Source organism: Pogona vitticeps, chromosome 2, assembly GCF_051106095.1.
Source record: "Pogona vitticeps strain Pit_001003342236 chromosome 2, PviZW2.1, whole genome shotgun sequence".
Classification (NCBI taxonomy): domain Eukaryota; kingdom Metazoa; phylum Chordata; class Lepidosauria; order Squamata; family Agamidae; genus Pogona; species Pogona vitticeps.
Genome location: NC_135784.1, coordinates 78,474,094 through 78,496,519, shown reverse-complemented (window position 1 = coordinate 78,496,519; position 22,426 = coordinate 78,474,094). Strand labels below are relative to the sequence as shown.

At 42.9% G+C, this 22,426-nt stretch overlaps 1 protein-coding gene across 3 annotated transcripts in view; it reads right to left on the bottom strand.

Moving 5' to 3' along the window:
* DNAH1 (dynein axonemal heavy chain 1) overlaps positions 1–22,426 on the bottom strand; it is a 154,708-nt gene that overhangs the window by 6,869 nt on the left and 125,413 nt on the right. For 2 of the 3 annotated variants that reach the window (XM_020803864.3, XM_072989780.2), the window contains 16 exons: positions 19,518–19,685; positions 19,155–19,346; positions 18,742–18,873; positions 16,024–16,149; positions 15,180–15,299; positions 14,360–14,509; positions 13,525–13,685; positions 12,989–13,214; positions 12,698–12,893; positions 10,673–10,824; positions 9,695–9,891; positions 9,270–9,414; positions 8,849–9,007; positions 7,601–7,732; positions 2,960–3,130; positions 2,541–2,720 (listed from right to left, as the gene is read on the bottom strand). In XM_020803864.3, the coding sequence (XP_020659523.3) occupies positions 2,541–2,720; positions 2,960–3,130; positions 7,601–7,732; positions 8,849–9,007; positions 9,270–9,414; positions 9,695–9,891; positions 10,673–10,824; positions 12,698–12,893; positions 12,989–13,214; positions 13,525–13,685; positions 14,360–14,509; positions 15,180–15,299; positions 16,024–16,149; positions 18,742–18,873; positions 19,155–19,346; positions 19,518–19,685 (2,607 nt within the window). The remainder of the gene's footprint in view (positions 1–2,540; positions 2,721–2,959; positions 3,131–7,600; positions 7,733–8,848; positions 9,008–9,269; positions 9,415–9,694; positions 9,892–10,672; positions 10,825–12,697; positions 12,894–12,988; positions 13,215–13,524; positions 13,686–14,359; positions 14,510–15,179; positions 15,300–16,023; positions 16,150–18,741; positions 18,874–19,154; positions 19,347–19,517; positions 19,686–22,426) is intronic. The other variant, XM_072989779.2, reaches the window with a different exon arrangement.

Here is a 22,426-nt window from a genome sequence, read left to right as displayed (position 1 = left end):
TTCGTATAGGAATATCCCTGCACAGGTGGCATTAACGAGGGTCCAGCCCCATGGGGCTGGAGAGTCCACACACCAATTGGAGGATGCGGACAGTGTGATTCTACCAATGGCTCTGCAGCGCATGATCTGCTCGCCACTCCTGGCAGGAGGTGGGAGGACAAACTCCACTGCAAGGTCAAAGAGTGGTGAGAGGATTGCACACTGCGGAGCCACTGGTAGAGTCACGCCATCCGTGTCGGGTCAGTGAGTGGACCGTCCGGCCCCATGGGGCTGGACCCTCGTTAATGCCACCTGCACGGGGATATTCTTATTCATATACGAATACCCCTGTCTCTAATAATTACAAAGTTACATTTTAGACGTAATGGGTAAAATCTGTTATTCATAATGCCTGGTTACTTCTAAAATGCATTTTAAGGTATTTTGACAGGCATTTTCAGGGCTGAATGCCATTCTCTTATCAATCCTAAGTGGCAAGGGAAGTATTGTTTTGTTTTGCCTTTTTATGCATATTTCCAAAGAACAATATTAGTACTGATCACTACAGGGTGTCAGAGAGTGGTTCTCATTATCTTCTGGCATCGTGGCAACAAAGCAATACATTGCTTGCTCGCTCTCCATATCTATAAAATTGATTAAAATACATTTAGTGATTTAAAATATATAAAACATTAAAAACTATCTTAACAACACACACACCCAAATGGGACGCAGGGACTTGTCATGATTGTTAAAAGCCTGCCTGAAAAGGTGGGTCCACAGCTGTTGGGCCAAAGGATAGAAGGGAGGGAGGCCAACCTAACCTCCCGAGGGAGAGCATTCCGTAACCTGGGAGCAGCCACTGAGGAGGCCCTCTCCTGTGGCCCCATCAAGTGGGCCTGTGCTGACAGTGAGACCTAAAGGAGGACCTCCTCTGATGATCTTAAGTGAGGAGAAGGCTCATATGGGGAGATACAGTCTTTCAGGTAGCTTAGATCCAAGCTGTATAGGGCTTTATAGGTAATAACCGACACTTTGAATTGGGCCTGAAAAAGAACCATAACATACTATGCAACACATTACAGTGGTGCCTCGCTAGACAGTTACCCCGCATGACAGTTTTTTCGCTAGACATTGACTTTTTGTGATTGCTATAGCGATTCACAAAACAGTGATTCCTATGGGGGAATTTTGCTGGACAATGTTTGGTTTCTGCTTCGCAAACCGATTTTCGCTAGACAACGATTTTGACAGCTTCCTCTGCGCTCGCAAAACAGGTGTTTTCGGGACCTAAGCTTCCCAAGACAGCAATTTAAACAGCTGATTGGCGGTTTGCAAAGCGCTTTCCTATGGCTGATCTTCGCTAGACAATGGCGATTCTTCCCCACTGGAAGGCATTAAACAGGTTTCAATGCATTCCAACAGGGAAATGCTTTTCGCTAGACAATGATTTTCGCTTATTTGTGATGTGGTTTGTTATATGTTTCTTTTAAAATGCATGTTGTAAGCCGCCTAGAGTGGTCACAATTGACTAGATAGGCGGGGTATAAATGAAATAAATAAATAAATAAATAAACAGCGATTTCAGTGGAACGGATTATCATTGTCTAGCGAGGCACCACTGTACTTGCATGGAGTAATGAAAATGACAAACTGGCAGCTGAGAAGGAACAAGTACTGTAACGTGTTCTGTTTAAAATACAACATTCCAAGCTCTGGTCTGGAGAACTGTAGAGCTTTGGATCCTGGAAGTCAGATCTCCATCTTCCAGGCTGAATGTTTATTGCACCCTAGGGGATGAGGATCTGCCCATAGGATTCTCCGATCTCTGGAGCATTCTGCTGAAGATCACAGGGTTATAGTCTTAACATTTTCCCCTTTGTCTATATCAGCCATGTCAGTAAGACAGTGAGCATATAAACAGACGGGCCCATCCCAGAAAAGTGGTGCACTAGATTCTTTGTCAGGGAATCAAGGCTGAACCTAGCTGAGCACAAGAATAAAGATTCACAAGCTTTGAATTTTGGCAACTGGACTGAGGAGCACTGTAGGAACCCAGGGCTTAAAATAAATACTCCAGGAGCCAGTCAGGCCTGCATGAAATACAGATTATTTTGGAGCAGCTCAAATGTAATCCAATGTAAGTGTCTGAACAGTTGAAACTGAAGACACAATTGAAAGGCTTCTGGTCACATGTGCCTGCATGGAAGCAGGAGGAGAATGATGTTCGGGGGAGTGGAAGCAAATTGACAAGATGGAAGAACATGAGGAAGCTCTAAAGCTAGCAAAAAGAACATAAAGCCGTAGTTCCTCAGAAATCACCATACTTCTTTTTCTACAATAATATAAAGAAGTTATTTGGTTTATGGGGCTTTCATTAGGAAGCAAATATGGATGTCATAACAGGTGATATTACAAGAAATTTTTTTATCTCCCTTCTTGAAACAGAGCCGCATTGAGGTTTAATGATAAAAAGAAAGCCAGAAGTGTTTTCCTTTCCGTTTCTGTACATACATTCCCATACACAATTATTTCACACTTCCATGGAACCAGAATCCTACTTTGTAGGGGATGTCTTCATATTCATCCAGGAACATCTTCAGCTGGCTGATGCAGATGCGCAGGTCTCCATCCGTGAACTCGTAAGGTATGTTGAAACCCAGTGGCCCAAACTTCCTCCTTTCCAGGGCATTTGCATGGAAGAGGCACAGGGAGAAAAGCAAGGACTTGAACTCAGTTTCCTGCAAGGTATGGAAATAAGACAGAATGTTGACTAATGGGCTTATGGTTCTTAGTGCCACAAGTTAAAATGTTAAGATGGAATGCATACATGTTAGAATATAAAGGGGTGCAATGGAGCGAAAAAATGCTAACCCCCTCCCTGCATCGATTCCAAACATGATGGTAAATCATAGGACTTTGGTAATGGCAGAGAGCTACCTGAAGGTGGGAAGGGTAAGGGAAACAAGGGCTCTCCTACCTTGCTGCAAGAGAGCAAGAAGTCATTGCTCAGGCTAGTGTATGACTTCAGCAGATTAGCCTTTACTCCTCGAGGGGGCTCAATGGTAATCTTGGACCCGTTCTGGAGGATGGACACTGGAAACTTGTTACTGGGCAAACTAGTGAGCCAAAGTCGGAAGTCTCGGTGGACCTGGAGAGTGGAAAATATGAGATTTCTCTTTAGCAGCAACTTGTCAGCTGAACAGTCCTTTCTCCCTTCCATCATAATCTTCTATTGTACATTGGAGATTGATAAACAAATAGTCAAGGAATACCTTACCACCTTGAACGAGTTCAAATCTCCAGGGCTGGATAAATTGCATCCGGGAGTACTGAAGGAGCTGGCTGAAGAACTCTCAGAACTGCTATCCATTATTTTCCTGATATCATGGGAAATGGGGGATATCATGGGGATAGCAATGGGACATGGGGGTGCCAGAGGATTGGAGGAGGGCTAATGTTGTCACTAACTTCAGAAAGGGCAAAAAAGAGGAACCTGGGAACTACAGGCTAGTCAGCCTGGCATCAATCCCAGGCAAAATTCTGGAACAGATCGTAAAGCAGACATTGTGCAAGCATGTAGAAAACAATGCAGTAATAACTAGAAGCCAACACGGATTTGTCAAGAACAAATCCTGCCAAACTACCGTAATTTGATCTCCTATTTTGATCAGGTCACCTCCTTGACAGACAGAGGGGATGCTATAGATGTTGTATATCTTGACTTCAGCAAAGCTTTTGACAAAGTGCCTCATGATATTCTGATTAGCAAGCTAACTAGGTGTGGGCTGGATAGATGAAGTGTCGGTGTGGGCTGGATAGATGAAGTGTCAGGTGGATACACAATTGGCTACAGAATCCTATAGGGAGGAGGTAACAAATGGGTACCCCAAGGCTCAGTCCTGGGCCCAGTGCTCTTCAGTATTTTTATTAATGACTTGGATGCAGAGAATGCTTCTCAAATTTGCAGATTATACCAAATTGGGCGGAATAGCTAATACCCTAGAAGACAGAAACAAAATTCAAAACAAGCTTGATAGGATGGCGCACTGGGCTGAAGGCAACAGAATGAAATTCAAAGGGGTAAGTGCAAAATACTGCACCTCGGAAAAAGAAACAAATTGCACAGTTACAAGATGGGGGATATCTGGCTCAGCCAAACTACAAGCAAGGAAGATCTTGGAATTGTCGTAGATCACAAGGTAAACATGAGCCAACAATGTGATGTGGCTACAAAAAAAAGCAATTGCTATTTTAGACTGCATTAATAGAAGTATAGTTTCCAAATCCCATGAGGTGTTTGTTGTTGTTGTTGTTTAGTTGTTAAGTTGTGTATGACTATTCATGACCCCATGGACCAGAGCACGCCAGGCTCTCCTGTCTTCCACTGCCTCCCGGGGTTTGGTCAAATTCATGTTGGTAGCTTCGATGACACGGTCCAACCATCTCGTCCTCTGTCGACCCCTTCTCCTCTTGCCTTCACACTTTCCTAAAATTAGGATCTTTTCCAGGGAGTCATCTCATGAGATGGCCAAAGCATTGGAGCCTCAGCTTCAGGATCTGTCTGGGACTTCCAGATCTTTCTGGTATAATTCCTCTGTGTATTCTTGGCACCTCTTCTTCATATCTTCTGCTTCTGTGAGTTCCCTACTATTTTGTCCTTTATCATGTCCATCTTTGCACAAAATGTTCCTTTAATATCTCCAATATTTGATTTTCCCCTTTATATTATTTTCCTCTATATCTTTGCACTGTTCATTTAAGAAGGCCCTCTTGTCTCTCCTTGCTATTCTTTGGAAGTCTGCATTCAATTTTCTGTAACTTTCCCTATCTCCCTTGCATATTGTTTCCCTTCTCTTCTCTGCTATTTGTAAGGCCTCGTTGGACAGCCACTTTGCTTTCTTACATTTCCTTTTCTTTGGGATGGTTTTTGTTGCTGCCTCCTGTACAATGTTACGAGCCTGTATCCAAAGTTCTTCAGGCACTCTGTCCATCAAATCTAGTTCCTTAAATCTGTTCTTCACTTCCACTGTGTATTCATAAGGGATTTGGTTTAGATTATACCTGAGTGGCCCAGTGGTTTTTCCTACTTTCTTCAGTTTAAGCTTGAGTTTTGCTGTGAGAAGCTGATGATCAGAGTCACAATCAGCTCCAGATCTTGTTTTTGCTGACTGTATATTCTCCTTCTTTGGCTGCAGAGAACATATTTCGGTGTTGCCCATCTGGTGATGTCCATGTGCATAGTCGCCTCTTGTGTTGTTAGAAAAGAGTGTTTGTGATGACCAGCTTGTTCTCTTGAAAAAACTCTATTAGCCTTTGCCCTGCTTCGTTTTGAACTCCAAGGCCAAACTTACCTGTTGTTCCTTTTATCCTTTGACTCCCTACTTTAGCATTCCAGTCCCCTATAATGACAAGAACATCTTTGTTTGTTGTCAGTTCTAGAAGGTGGTGTAAGTCTTCACAGAATTGGTCAGTTTCAGCCTCTTAGGTACTGGTGGTTGGTGCATAAACTTAGATTATTGTGATATTGAAAGGTCTGCCTTGGATTCGTATTGACATCATTCTATCATTTTTGAGATTGTATCCCATTACAGCTTTCCCCACTCTTTTGTTGACTATGAGGGCTACTCCATTCCTTCTACGGGATTCTTGCCCACAATAGTAGATAATGATAATCATCTGAATTGAATTTGCCAATTCCCGTCCATTTTAGTTCACCGATGCCCAGGATGTCAATGTTGATTCTTGTCATCTCCTGTTTGACCACATCCAGCTTCCCAAGGTTCAAAGATCTTACATTCCAGGTTCCTATGCAGTATTTTTCTTTGCAGCATCGGACTTTTCTTTCACTTCCACGCACGTCCACAGCTGAGGATCCTTTCAGCTTTGGCCCAACCACTTCATTAGCTCTGGAGCTACTTGTACTTGTCCTTCACTCTTCCTCAGCAGCATGTTGGACGCCTTCTGACCTGATGGTCCCATCTTCCAGGGTCATATCTTTTAGCCTTTTCTTTGTGTTCACAGACTTTTCTTGGCAAAGATACTGGAGTGGCTTGCCAGTTCCTGCTCCAGGTGGATCACGTTTAGTCAGAACTCTCCACTATGACCTGTCCGTCTTGGGTGTCCCTGCACAACATAGCCCATAGCTTCTCTGAATTAGTCAACCCCTTCGCCATGATCCGTGAGGTGCTGGTCCCCCTCTATTCAGCACTAGTTAGGCCTCACCTTGACTATTGTGTCCAGTTCTGGACATCACACTTCAAGAAGGATGCGAAGAAATTGGATCAAGCTCAGAGGAGGGCGACAAGGATGATCAGGGGGCTGGAAACCAAGCCTTTTGAGGAAAGGCTGAAAGAATGGGCATATTTAACCTTGAGAAAAGGAAACTAAGGGGTGATATGATAGCACTTTTTAAATATTTGAAAGGCTGTCATACAGAGGAGGGCAAGATCTGTTCTTGATCATCCCAGAGTGCGGGAGAAGCAATAATAGGCTCAAGTTAAAGGAAGCCAGATCTCGGTTGAATGTCAGGAAAAACTTCCTAACTGTTAGAGGAGTATGACAGAACCAGTTACCTCGCGAGTTAGTGAGTGCTCCAATACTGGAGGCATTCAAGAAAAACTTACATCATCACCTGGCAGATATCCTTTGATTTGTATTCCTGCATTGAGCAGGGGGTTGGACTCGATGGCCTTGTAGGCCCCTTCCAACTTTACTTTTCTATGATTCTATGAACCAATACATGGGGTGGGTGAGAGAGCAGGAAAGACTTCTGCTAAACAGTTCCAACTACCACAGGAAGTTTTCCAACAGCTCTGGCATTAAATATGTGCCCAACTCTCAGATCATCCAGCCATCTAGTGTACTGTAACTTCCTTTAACTGGAGATTCATCTTCATCTTGAAGTCATATTTTAATATGAAGCTTTAGGATTCAGGGGCGTCCAGAGACGGTTTGGTCTCTGAACAAAGAGAAAAGTGAGCATCATATAATCCACATACAAAAGCTAATCAGATTCACAGCTTAATTTCTCTCTGGTGACAAGAATCATACATCAGTGCAGTCCAGAGGAGCACCATTCTAGTTTAAAGGGCCCAGGATAGGCCATGTGATGCACCCAACTTTATCTTCCAACAAGTTCTTGCTGCTTTCTTCTCCCTAACGTTTACTGTCTGAGAGAGGGGCCTCACTCTGCCTGATACTTGTGCTAACTCCGCCTGGCTAACAAGGTTCTCCTGATTGTTTCCAGCTTCCTATTAGCAACACACAGTGATTTTGCAATGAATGTGGAGAGTGCTAGAAAGATACTAGGCCTACCATTGTCCTCCTATCGCCATAGGTACTTTAAATATTTTCAAACAGCACTGATAGGTTACTTTATTTTAGTGTTTCTGCTGGGAAAGTAAACAGTTTTGGCAAGCAGACAGCTAGCGAAGGGTGGCTGCGACATTCAGCTTTCCCTGAAAGTGGATCGCCTATAGTCTTGGGATAAGGCAAACTGAATCAGAGCGGAGCTTCTGTGCTGAGCTGGAAAGCCACAATCTTCTCACCTGCATATCCACCACATTCAAATTGCTAAACAGAAAACACAAAAGAAGCCCTATGGCCATGTAGGTGTCACCTTATCAGGATTGATGCCTTCAATAAGCCTCTCCAAAGAAGGCATCCAGCTAGGAGCCAGGTGGCAATTCTGGAAGAAGACCCATTTCCCGCGCTCCATAGCGCTGCGCATCATGGCTTCTGCACGAGGACCCTAAGAAGCAAGGCAGAATTAAACCATCAGTCACTGTTCAGAATCAGGTTCTATTCTTCAGTCTGTGTTTACCTTGCCAACATGGATTTATTTTATTTATTTTTATTTATTTATTGTATTTATATACCGCCTATCTAGTCATTTCGACCACTCTAGGCGGCTTTTAGGTAGTAGTAGGAAAATTAAGAAGTCTGAGATTCTTTGTTTTCATTTTCTGTTTCAAAAACTCAACAGATGCTTAGTTCTTATGGTAGCAAAGATAGGCCTGAAAAGACAGAAACGAGACCTAATGAGATTCAAGTACAGTCGTGCCCCGCTGGACGATTACCCCGCTCTATGACGAATCCGCATTACGTCGACGTTTTTGCAATCTCTTTTGCGATTGCAAAACGATGTTTTAAATGGGGAATTTTGCTTCACGTTGATCGGTTCCATTTCAGGAACCGATTTTTCACTTCATTTTTCACAGCTGATCGTCGGGTTTCAAAATGGCCGCTGGCTTTCAAAATGGCCTCCCGCTGTTTTCTAGGATGGATTCCTTGCTATACAGGCACCGAAAATGGCCGCCGTATGGAGGATATTAGCTGGACGAGCAGGTATTCAGCCCATTGGAATACATTGAACGGGTTTTCGATGTGTTTCAATGGGATTTTTTTGTTTCGTTTGACGATGTTTTCGCTCTACAGCGATTTTGCTGGAACGAATTAACATCGTCAAGCGAGGCACCACTGTAATCAAAACAGGAGAGTGGGACAAAACTCTAGTCAGCGGTAGTGTGCTCTTTTCGAGGCTTGGATAGTTCCTTGCCAACTCCTTGTATTTAGGAGAAGCAGACGACATTGTCCCAAATGATCAAAGGCCTGCAATTTTCATAAATGTGCATTATTTACATAAAGCAAGGACAATATAATTTGAAGATGCATCCAATTATCACACAAATTATATCAATCTTTTCTGCCTCCCCTAAAACCGTGAAGTAACTGCCTCCACTATGGCTGGGGAAGTCCAGAACATTTGGAGGGCCCTTAGGTTGACCATCACCGAGGTCAAGAATCCCTACTGAGCCTCTTCAGCATAAGCTGTGCTTAAAGGCATCTGTCGGCACTGGGCACTTACTTGTCCTTGGCCAAGAGAAATAGCAGAAAGTTTTTTGGAAAACTTCATTTCTTCAGCAAATTTGTAGAGATCAGCAGCTGGGTCTGTGCCCGGAGAAAGGACGAATATCAAGGGAGTGGTAGCAGCAGATTCCTTAAACACCACAGAGAGATTTGCAGTCTGAAATGGAGGGAAAAGGAGAGGGACAGGATTTGATGTCAAGGCGTCCAACAGTGGAGGAGAGCGGCTGCTCACCATCAGGGTGAAGCCCTTCCCTTTCCAGGGGCACGAAAGCTACAGGTGAGCATGGCAGAGAGATGGAAAAGGCTTGGCAAAGAGGGTGACGAGATTGTTTCACCAAAGGCATCAGCCTCTTCTCACAACTACGGCTGTCCCTCCACACAACCCACCACCATCTGTCTGTTCCCCTGTTGTGAACTACCTGTGGTTCAATAAAGCTCTGCCCCAGGTTGGCAGCCACAAAATCTTGCATTGCGTTAGTGACTTTGTCTCCACGCAGACAGCGCAGGACCAACAACTTTTGGAAGGAATCCAATTTGTTGTTCCAAATGCCAGGAAGAGGTTCCCTGGAAGACAGAAGGAGTCGTACCAGAAACAGGAAAAGGAGACAGGCACCGTTGAGACTAAGAGCATTCCTTCAGAATTTTCCAGGTTGAAGAGACCTTTCGGTCGTGTGGGCGGCATTACAAGTTAAATAAATAATAGTAATAATAATAATATTTTTGGCTGATTTTCTTCATTGCCAAATAGTGTGGTGGCGGAGGTGGTGGTGGTGAATGAAGCACAATGAAGCCAAGCAAACGTATCAGCAGCCGTGATCATACTAGGGATGAACAGAAAAATCACCTGTGAGGTTCGGCACTATCAAAGATTGCTCGGAAAGAGGGCAAATTTCCCACAAAATCATCTGAGAATCTGGAAAAATTGTTCAGGTTGGATAAGGCCAGGATATCATTCCATGCTCTTTCATACAGCCATTCAGGAGCTGGATTATCACGCATGATCTTAACAGCACCACCAGAAATAAGGTATCGCCATTCATCCTGTATAGTGAAAAAAGCAGGAAGTGCACATGGGAAAATTAGGTTTTCTCTTATACAACTTTCTTCTACGGTCCTGGGCAGAAATGTCAATATACGGAGATCTTACTTCACAAATGGTCAAAACTCTTACAGGCTCAGCAAGGGGTCACGCTGCACCGCTAACAACCAGTAGCCCTGATCACTTCCACAGGAGCCATTTATGAACATATGTGTTACTTCTGCAGTGCTTGAAGATGCTTTAAGAACTGGACTCGACACCAAACATTTCGCCCCGACTTTGTTCTGCATTTCAAAGATGTGGTGGTGATGAGATTGGGAGAGTTTAGTTTCCAAAAATTTGGGGGCTGCCTTTAATTTGAAAGAGATGGCCAGCCCTTTTCCTGATGGAGCCAGCCATGTTTTAAATCCAACCGTGCGTGCCTATTGCAGAATTTGTAAAACTCCTTTTTTAAAAACTGCCCTGGGGCCATGCTGGCTGGTGCATTCTGGGAGCTGAAGTCTCTGAAGATGCTTTTCGGTTAAAAGTGGAGTTAACTTCAGCCATCTCAATGAAGCTAAAATAAACCACCCTTGGTCTTGAACAGTTTTGAGAAATCAGTCTGTCTCCTGAAAGCAGTTAAATCCCCCCCCCCAACTCTTTTCACGGAGGATGATTCCACAGAAGTGTGTGTGTTGAGGATTGAGTTATATACTGTACTCCCACATTATTTGCCTTCCCTTACGAAGAACGTAACATTCATTAAATGATGCTACTTTGGGCTCTTATTGATCATTTACTCACCATGTCTACTTTGCCTTCATTCATCATGATCCGGATGCAGACCAGAAATGCAAACATGAGCTTGTGCTTCTCAAAGAGGCTGCGGCACACATTGCTATAGAGGCTGAAGGTGAGGTATTTATTGATATTTGCTATCCGTTTCTTTAGTGTGTCTGAAAATGGCAAGGAACAACAAGGCAGAGAGTGAGGAAGAGACGAGAACCCACCCTAGTGCTGCCGTCTTTAGCAGGCTGCCGCCGGAGACGTCATCATGTATGGGAGACTGAGGCCATTAGCTTGCCTCCTGCCTCCCCTCCGAGGCCCGTATGCTGAGCCCTACCAGCACAGACAAAGAGTGGTAGGACATCTGCAGGCAATTAAAAGAACCATTTATGGAAAGAGATTTTCTACTGATAAAGATAACAAAGGAAAAATTAATGCCTTGAAATAATGCTTCCACCTAGAGTGGACTTTAGTTATGACGAGAGAAAGGCAAATGACACTGCTTCATGCTTCAGGGACACCTAGATGGGCAGAACATGATAGACCGCCATCACCTAGAAAAGGGATCCTATTCCAGAGACGTCAGAAAAGACCAAAACATTTCCTGAACCCAAGACAATAATAATTTGGAAAGAACCTAGAGTTCTGATTGGAAGGCATCTTGAGGTCCCCCACCGCCGCCGCTGGGAGCTGAACCATGCCGGGCGATCCCGGCCATGCTCGGACTCCTGGACTGTTCAGGAGTCCGAGCATGGCTGCGATCACTCGGTGCGGCTCAGTTCCCAGCAGCAGTAGTGGCGCCGGCGGCGGGGGACCTCCGGATGCCTTCCCCGCCGCAATGGGAGGCTTCTTGGAGGCCCCCCCCTGTCACCGATAGTGCTTCGGAACTGCTTCCCGCCCCCCGCTGCTGGCTTTCGGCTTCCCGGGCTTCACAACCCCCTTCTCCGTCCCTGTATCCCATCCCTGGTGCCCTGTGCCTTCTGTCCCTGTGGGGACAGAAGGCAGAGGGCACCAGGGACGGGAGACAAAGGGTAGCAGAGGGGGTTTTGAAGCCTGGAAAGCCGAAAGCCGGCAGCGGGGGTGGCGCAGCTCAGAAAGCCGGCAGCGGGCGCGGAGTGGATTTCGGCTTCCCGGGCTTCCAAAGCTGCACCTGCTGCCCTCTGTCTTCCGTCCCCGTTGCCCTCTGCCTTCTGTCCACACAGGGACAGAACGCACAGGCCACCAGGGAGGAGAGACAGAGGGCAGCGGGTGCAGCTTTGGAAGCCCGTGATTTTTTTTCTTTGCCTCGAACGGATCAAATGGTTTTCAGTGCATTCCTATGGGAAATGGATCCTCAACCTACGGACTTTTCGACCTGCGGCCAGTGTTTCAATACGGATTAATTCCGTAAGTTGAGGATCCACTGTATACTGTATGAAGCTTTCATTCTGATCATAGCTGCGTTCCATTTCAATATTGTTTGCCAAGACTTACTGCTAATGACTTTATTTATTTATTTATTTATTTATTTATTTATTTATTTATTTATTTATTTATTTATTTATTTATTTATTTATTTATTTATTTATTTATTTATTTATTTATTTATATGCCGCCCACACTACCCGAAGGTCTCTGGGCGGCTTACAACATTTAAAATACAATAAAAAGGCAAAATAATTAAAATGCAATTAAAATATATATACGTAATGTAAAAATTGCCATGAGATCCACAGCTGGTATTATTTCAATTAAAAGCCTTCTGGAACAGGAAGGTTTTGACCTGGTGCTGAAATGCCATCAGCGTCGGTGCCAGACGAATCTCAGTCGGGAGGGCATTCCATAGTCTGGGGGCAGCTGCCGAAAAGGCCCTTTCTCTACAAGCCCTCCCTCTTATCTCCTTAAGGGATGGCTCTTTCAAAATTATACATATATAATTCTTCACAACCTCTGAACTTTAGAAAAGGGCTCAACTTGTCCTTTTCCTGATGACCAGAGTAAACACTGAGGTTTTCTGGACAGAAAGGGAACTCCCACCACATACTCTTTAGTTATAAGAGGTACCTGCTCTCTCTGAGTTTGCAATTCCGGCCAGAAATATGTTGAGGAACCATTCCAATGAATACTGGTACATGGGGTCAACATTAGCTAGGTCTGAGACACAGAAGAAAAGGATCTGGGTGCGGACAGCCACAGGCACATACTCCAATCGGGTGATATCAATATCCTTCTCGGTCTGCTCAGCTATCTTTACTTTGGCCTGTAGAAAATATAAAATCAAACTAGATTGCAAAATTCTGTATCTTCCCATGAAAAGCAGTGCAGATCAGATTAGGATGCAAATCGGTCGCCAACCTGAATTTCCCCTGCTTTTAGCTTGGATGCCTCCAATACTTTGATAAGCTCCAAATCATCAACAGGGTTCCCCTCGGAGGAGCTCAACCGATACAGGATCTGATCTTCTATTTCCTTCAGTTCCTGTTGCATCTTGGCATTACTGATGATCAACTGATTCTTAGCCTCTTCTAAGTCAGGCCGCTCTTCAGCCACAACTTGACCTAGCAACTGGTCCTCTAAGCCACTGTAAAAATAAACCAAGCAATCAAGCTTTATACACTTTTAAGTTACTTTCGACTTTTCACAGTTGCAAAACCACACATCTAGCAGGCTCGGGGAAAATAGTGATGGGGCTAAGAGCTGACATAATTAAAGAAGAAGAAAAAGGAGACATGGCAAATGGAAAACATCAAAAACAAAAAGCATACCTTAGCTGCACAATCAAAATCTCAAATCAGTATTTTATTATATTCAAGTTCCATAGTTCACAAAGAGAACAGAGGTCAAAGTTTGACATGGGATACTAGTAGAAGAGTTTTGAATACTGATGTTACCTGGGCGATAGGGTGAAATTAATTAGTGTCAACTTGGTGGATAGCTCCGGTGTATAGTGAGGATTAGGTAGGTTGGTGGTGATGTACAATTTGAAGTCATCGTGATATGGAATCACTGTGTCTCCCAGCTTTAATACTGTACTTCCTTGCTGTTTGTAAGTCTGCACATCAAGGAAAGAAGATGTATACAGTTAAGATGTATACAGTTTTGGAAGAAGATTCCACGCCTACCTCTTGCCCAAAGTTTCTCAACTCTAATTTGCAACTTTCTGGCTGTGATCTGCACATGAGCTGTAGCAGCCAGGCTTTAAAGAGGAAAAAAAATTGAGAAGTACTGTAACATAGTTCTGTCCTAGTTCTAGCACTAGCATTGTTCTTTGGGTCATCTGGTATAGGCAAAAGAAAGCTGGTTGTCTATGTCTATTAATCTCATAACGCACATGCCACGGCTTCGAAATATTACTTAGAGAAGCAATGAGTTATTCATTTGTCACTTTTTATAAGCACAATGCACAATCCATTAGCTACAATAATGAGTAATCTAATGTATTGTTAATGCATTTCTATGTGCTTTTATTGCTTTATTTCACACACAAAAAATCCCCATTAAAACAGCCACATCTTCCAGAATTAACCTTTCCAAACTAACAAGCAATTGTTATTCATGTAATTCATTGTGGAAATACTAACATGTTTTGAACCACGAAAATGTTTGAAAGTAATGATGCCAAGCCTCATCAGCTACTGCTCCCCAAGTAGCAAGCAACAACACTGATTTTAAGACATTAGTCCTAAATTTTGAAAATCACCCACCCACACCCATAAGAGAAGGCACCTGTTTCAGCAAGACAGGTTCAAGAGCAGGGTCTAATTCTTCTCCAACATTTTCCAGGAGAAATGGCTTTCCGAAACGAATAGCATTTTCCAAGCTGCGCAAGAAATCCCGGTCGCTTAGTTTAGAAGTATCTAACCCGGTATCTTTTTCCTTAAAAAAAAAAAGGTGATAACAGGGAGTCTGTGTTGTGTGAACCATCTCCTCTCTCTCTCCCCCCCCTCTCTGTTTGTTATCTATGCATTAACCATACAGTTTGCTAATTGACATAACATGGCAGCCTCCCTATTGTGAAGTTCACCCACAATGAAGTCAATATGAAGTTCTGAGGAGCCAGTTCAGCTGTTAAAAACAATGATGAGGAATGCTTGTATGGTAAGCAAAGTAGTCACTGTCACTCTTGACATTTCTTCATGATTTTAGTTCAGTGCTTTCCTGTGCTTTATGCTGCTTTTACAAAGTCAAAAGTGTTCAAAAGTGAATTCTTGTCCGTCTATTTTATAATTCTAAAACAAGAAAAATCTGCATGTGGGGGGCACCTGAAGAACATAGGGGAGAAAATCAACAGACAACTTAATTAAAAAACAACAACTACCATAACTGAAGGCCAAACCTGTCGTCTTTTATAGTTGCATTTAAAAGCTGGGAATTTGGGTAGAGATAGATAATAAGCTCATACATGAGGTTGCCATAAGTTGGAGGTGACCTGATTGCACATAATAATACCACACAGCAGGAAAGTGCTTTTAACATCAGAGGCCAAAACATTTCCCCTGCGCTAATGAATTTGGTTGATAACTTGTCAGATGCAGAATTTACTTACCAAGTTTTTAATCCATTTGTTGGCTTGTCCTTGAGGGTCTATGAAAAGAGTCCAGCGCTGAGAAAACTGAGTTATCATTCCGTTCTCCACAGACAAGGTATCATTGGGCAGACCAGCGATCTATACAAGAAGGAAAAACATGTTTAAAAAAAAAAAAAAACCAGAAATGCAGAGTTCTGCATTTTCTGTCCTAAGCAAAAATGCAATAGGAGGAACACAGATTCTGTATCAGGAACATTTATAACTTGGTAATATCTGCAAATCATGTAAGCCACGCAATTATGCACTATTTCTTTTATTCTGAATGATTTAGACTGCTCTGCTAGTTGCAGGAAGCATAATGGGATACATATAACAATTTTCAGTCCATGGTATGATTATCAGTTTATTCACAGCAACAATCTTGTTGAAGTTTGCTTACAACTGAATTATAATTGGGTGGGTGCACATAGCTTTATTTAAGGGACTTAAGATATTGCCTCCATGCAACCCACTCCCATGACATCCAAAGCTGAACATTTATTATGTAAGTTTTAGTACTGCCATAGTATTTAGAGAGCATTGGTCCTGTTTCTCCAAAAATGTTATTCTCTGGGGTGCACTTTTTCCTTCTTTAAAAGAAGTATGACTATTCCAAGTACAAACGGGTATTAGCATGTATAAGCAGTGGTGTGGCGTGACAGATAAGAGTACTGAGCTAGGATTCCCTGCTCAGCCACAGGAACTCACTGGGGATGGCGCTGGTGAAGCACTCTTTAAATATCTTGCATACCTTTATAAAACTCTTTAAGGGTCACCGTAAGTCAGATGTGACTTGATGGCACATAACATACACACACATTACCTGCCATGATCGGATTTTCACAGGGTCGCCTAAGGTTGCAATCAGACTTGGTTCCTTAGTGTGTGGAACATTGTGTGCTTCTAGCCGACTGACCCATTCCTCGCAAAGTGATATGCGATAATGTCCCTGCAGAGGAAAAGTAGTTATCCTAAATATCTTAATATTTAAAAAGGATTAATATGAAGTTAAATCAAAGTATTCTCCAACTATTTATGTCTAACTCCACCTTCCTGTCTGAACATTAGACCTTAATGATGATGGTAAGCCCACATACTGAGCTTTTTAGTCAAGTCTCCTTGGGGGGGGGGTCCCCTACTTGGATTCACATGGTGAAGGGGTTTGAATGTGTCACTGAAGCTGAGGACAATACTGTCAGGAGGCCAGATCCCATTGTGAGTCAGGATTCCTAGCAGGTCATCCAAGACAGAATTGGTCACAACTGTGAGCCACCAGAGTAAGATGCATCCACCTGCTTCAAGGTGGCTACTGGGCGGCAGCAGTAGCTGAAGGTGACATGGTAAGGAGCCAGTGGAGGTGACACTCAAGGTAACTTTTGTTAGTCCTACACAGAAGGTGATACTGTACTTTTCTTACCATGAAAACCAAGTGATGAAAAAGTCCAAAATGAAACAAGATAGTGCTGGAAGATGTAAAGCACGCAATCAACTACTGGGGAAGAACAAAGGTCAAATATGAATGACTCTGTCGCTAATGATGCAACTAGACTGAAGCTGAAAGAATGTCCAGTAGCTGAAGTGCACAGAAGTGAAAGAAATGTCCAGTGTTGCACAATGCATACAGTTGGACACAGAATGTAAGAACTATGAATCAAGGTAATCTGGAAACTGTAAAGCAAAAAAACAGAACATATAAACAGTGCAGTGTTTTGATGTCATTGAACTAAAGTAGATTGGAAAGAGATACTTGCAGTCAGACAACTACACAGTATTCTACTTTGAAAATGACAAATCCAGAAGAAATGGAGTGGCTCTAATACTGAGGCAAGATGTAGTGTAAACAGTTAGGGGCTATAATGCAAGATCTGACTGAAGAATATCCATCGACTCTGTGGAAAACCTATCAACCTAACTATTATTCAAGTCTATGCTCCAACTAACAGTACTGAATATTTGCATTAACTAAACTTGCTTGACTGTGAGCCAGAAGAACTGCAGATTGAAACCAGAGATATTTTAGAGAAGAATGCAATAAGACAATTCCTGCAATTAAAAAAAGAGAAAAAACCAGGACAGATGGAAGAAATACTTAAATTTGTAAAGAACAGGTAAGAAGCCCAGTGGAGAAGGAGGGAGAACTGGCAACAAGGACTGTGAGAAAGAACACACACCAGTGAGTGATGGCAATTGCAAACTCCACAGACACAATTTACACTGACAGAGGCATTCTGATATGCCAAACAATTCAAACTAAATCAATTTCACAAGCATGTAAAAAAACTAACCCTAGTGCTGCCCAGTAAAATATCTTGCTTTTCAACCAAAAACACGTTTCCTGGGGGGGGGGGGGGGGGAATCCAAGCTTCCAAGTTCATTGTGCAGTCACATTAAAAAAACCCCATGATTTAAAACATGATAAACCCAATTTAAATACAAGTTTTTTCTTGTATAACTGAGCTCTGAGACTTGTAAGGGCAGCAATGAATGAATTATAAAAGACCATCAAGGTTAAGGATATATCACTGGAGACTGACTATCATCAACAATGTTCTTGTATTGACAATCACCATGTATGGGGTGTGAATGCTAGAGAATAAATAAAAGCTGGCAGAGAAAAATGCATTTATTTGAAATATGGTGCTGGAAGCGAGCTTTCCTGTACTGCCAGAAAGATGAAACCTGAAGTATCTATGGAGGCAAAAATGTTAAAACTGAGGCTGTCCTACTTTGGGCACATCATGACAAGGTAGGAGTCACCGGAAAAGACAATAATTCTGGGGAAGGTTGAAGGCAGCAGGAAAAGAGGAAGGCTAAATATGAGATGAATCGGGTTCCTAAAGGAACCACAGGACTGAGTTTGCAAGAACTAAGCAGGATGTTGAGGACAGGACATGTTGGGAATCTCTCATTCATAAGTCGGAAGTGGCTTTACAGTCCCTAATAAGAACAACTTTGGAGAGCAGCTATCTAATGATTTTTCACACGTAAGCCCAATTGTTTCACTCTGATGCACAGATTTCTCTGTCCTTCATAAATTACTATAAATAAAATTTGCCATTATGACCACTTCAGAGATAATGATGAGGAATCCTGTCAGAAGTGGTCCTCAACCATTTGAACATTTTTAAAACTGGGCTTAGTTAGCACAAACAACACTTAGCTCCAAATGGGACCCAATAGGAAAGATGGTGGAGAAGAGGGAGTGCATATACAAAAATTTTTTTTATGCTCATGAATACTTTTTAATATATTCTTCCTCTTCTTACTGGAGAACGTTGGAAGGCCCAACTGATATGGAAAATCATGATGAGACATAAGGAAACGGACATCTTCTAAATTATGCTGACCAAGTTATTTTATCACTTGTGCAATGAAATATCCAGAACGTTCACCTAAAAGATCAATGTAATTAAGATGATGTGGAGGATAGAAAGAATTTCATTCAGAGTTTTCCTTGGAGCCACTTGACGCTGATTCTCACACAAATTACTGTATATCAAAGCCCAAACATTCTGGGAAAGAAAAAATACATCTTGCTCACCGTAAAAGGGCCAAGGTATGCTATGAAGCCAGCTGAGGTCAGCACATCTCCTGCAATATTGTTGATCAGGTAATCCAGATTCTGAACAGTCTCCTGCCACCGCACTCTTTCATCAGCCAGACCATTAATTAACTAGAAGAAAAGTACACAACAATTTCCATTCATCTTCTTTCCCAAGGAGGCCTTTTTCTACCCACCAGACTAAGGGTGAACACATAATAGGAGGGAAACAAGATAGAAAGAAGTCTTATTTCATTTTCTTATATGAGCCTCACTATACTCACATAAACATAATACAGTTTGCCATTATGACCATTATTACACTAGTTCAGAAGTCAGGAGATGTCAGATTTTGCAGCTGGATGACAAAACTTTACTTGGGATTAGCATTACAAATAGTCTCCGTTCACTACCTTGTCAGCCCGACCCAGTCTCTGCTCACACTGTTCACATTTCATTTCCAGCTCCTCTTTTGTGGCTAAGGTGCCCCTGTATTTGGCCTGAAGATGGGCAATGCCCTCCTCCACTTCTCGGAGACGTTCCTTAGCCTCGTCAAGGATCCTCTGTGTGGCCTGTAGGTCTTCTTCAGCCTCTCTCAGGGCTTGCTGCGGAAACAGAAATATTTGTGGATAAGACGTTCTGCTAATCTGCTTGTCATTATCCCCAACCTTTTCTTAAGAAACTTCTACATTTTTTAAAAAGGCAACAGGCTTCTTTTGCTCTTAGTTGCATGTACTAGACAACTCTGAAGGAACAAGCACTGAGGTAGTTCTTACTCGCTTCGGCTCCACTGCTTTTGCCACGAAGTGGTATTTATGCATTGCCCTGACCCACTGGCAGATGGACGTGCAGGCTTTGGACACTTTGGCTATGGCTGCTGGCTGAAATTCTTCACTGTCGATATATGGCTGGATTAATTTAATGATGGTATCTGCAATGTTATCCTGAAACGAGTTAAACAGATGAGGAGCATGAAGGCCTGAGAATTCAGGAGAATCAGCTATGAGGCACAGCAGAAGGGGGAAAACAGTGCTTTGTCAATCAAAACATTAGCCCCATTGTACTTTATTCTATTCTATTTCCATTGACTCGTCAAGCTAATTCATTCCATCAAGATGGTTTAAGACCATGAGGTGATCAGTTTAATATATGGGTGGTGCCAAATTTCGGTATTATGTTATTAAAAACATTTCACAAATGTTGCATTCCCTATTTCACACAGATAGACTCACCGTCATAATATGTGTAACATTGGGGAGGGGCGGAGCAACAGGCAGCAAGAACAGGGGAATTCCCAGGGCTCTGGGAACCCCTGGGTTTACTCCAAGTCAGTGGACTCCCCAAGGAAAGGGGGAGGAAAGGTTTCCACAGGAGAGTGGTCTTGCAGCAAGTGGAGCTTGGAAACGGCAAGATTCAGACTGCAATCTGTCTTTTAGAAGTTTCCCTTCCTATACGCAACTGACTTGTGAACATCGCCATGATGATGGTGAGTAGCTGCCCGGAGAAAGGGGAGGTATGAAGATTTACGATCTGACTGCATGAACAGAGATTAAATGTACTGCTATATTCACGGCAAGTAATAGATCAGACTTTTTTTTTGAAGGCTGATCAAGGAAAAAGATCTCAAAGTGACACAGAATTTTGGTAATCCCTGCAATGCTGGCGTTTTCTGTACTGCGTCACAGCTGAGAGAATTGGGAAAATGAAACTAACTTTGTCTTTTCTCCCTCAACTCCTCCTCCCCGAGAACTGGCTTTTCATAAACTAGAGGCTTGAGAACTTTAAATAATTCTGAACAATTTATCCTATGTGACTCTGCATCAAGCTGCAAAGGTGGATTATAAATCGAATAACATCTTTACTACGGCTGGATTTATGATTAAAGTGCTCTTCGCAGGACTCTAAGTTCAGGCTGGCTAATAAATCTTAATGGAAATCTGAGCAATTAGCCTGTTTGACTTTTATGGCTATGGACTGGAGATAGAGTGCAAGATTCATTATTGAAACCCACAATAGAGGATTATTTCAAGAGCTGTCTTCAGGAATTCCAATTGAACATTATTAATCAAATCAAGGCTCAGATCTGAGAAACCAAGGCAGAAATTAAGGCAACACTTCTTGGATCGTATGTTAAGGAGGAGATGGAAGACAAACCGACTGACACCACTGAAATCACTGAAGAACTGCTACAGTATCATCAGAGAGAGGGAGAGAGAGACTGTTCTCCTTAGAAATCAGGATGAAATGCTCAAAAAGGAGGAAAGGGAGGGTTGGGGGATGAGGGGGGAACATATTGAGATTGCTTTGATGGGAAAGAATGTAAAGGGGGAGAAATGGGCAAACCTGGGCACAGAAATTTATGATCAGAGGTTGGATAGATATGCTTTGCTCCAAAGACAGGACATTGATTATATTGGGATGAAATTAATAAATCGGAAAGAAAATGCCTTAAAGAGATTTTATAGATGGCATTTTAAAACTGGCAAAAAGGAGGCAAGAGGCTAAATTTGGACTTATTGCACTGGAGCTGATAAACACAAATGAAAAGGGAAAGTTACTTGCTGAACACTACAATAGAAATCATTGGTTTGAGAGATACATATTTACATATAAATTAATATACTCATAAGCAATTCTGGCCAGGTTTGAATGTTAATGGTACTTCATTAGGCATCCTTCAGTCTCAAAAGACAATGGCAACTTGCTCTGTATGGAGGACTTGGAACAGGATCTAGTGTGGCTGAGGAGGCCAATTCAAGAGTGACAATCCCTTCCACACGGAAGACAAATCCAATCTGTCCCCTGTCCAGCTCCCTGATTTTGCTGCTTTTGTGACTTCCTCTTTGCCTCGGCATGCTGGACAAGGGTCTCTTCAAATTGGGAGAGGCCATGGTGCACCGCCTGCCTCAAGGCTGAATGCTCAGATGTCAGGGTTTCCCATCTGTTGAGGTCCATTCCTAAGGCCTTCAGATCCCGCTTGCAGATGTCCTTGTATCGTAGCTGTGGTCTCCCTTTGGGGTGATTTCCCTGCACTAATTCTCCATATAGGGATCCTTTGAATCCGACCATCAGCCATTCTCACAACGTGCCCAAGCCAACGTAGACGTTGCTGTTATAATGTATATATGCTAAAAATTCCTGCTCATTCTAGGTCTACTCTATTTGGAACTTTCGCCTGCCAGGTGATACCAAAAATGTGCCGGAGGCAACGGATATGAAATGTATTCAGCTTCCTCTCCTGCCGTGCACAAAGGGTCCAGGACTCACTGCAGTACAGGAGTGTGCTCAGGACACAGGCTCTATAGACCTGGATCTTGGTATCTGTTGTCAGCTTCTTATTGAGCCATACTCTCTTTGTGAGTCTAGAGAACATGGTAGCTGCTTTGCCAATGCGTTTATCCAGCTCGACATCTAGAGAGAGGGTGTCAGAGATGGTTGAGCCAAGGTACACAAAGTCATGTACAATTTCCAATTCTTGTGTGGAGATGGTAATAGAGAGAGGTGAGTCCACGCCCTGGCCCATGACTTGTGTTTTCTTCAGGCTGATTGTTAGTCCAAAGTCTTGGCAGGCCTTGCTAATAGGATTCATGAGTTGTTGGAGGTTGTCAGCAGAGTGGGCAACAATGGCTGCATCATCTGTGAAGAGGAAGTCCCGTATGTATTTCAGTTGGACTTTGGTCCTCTC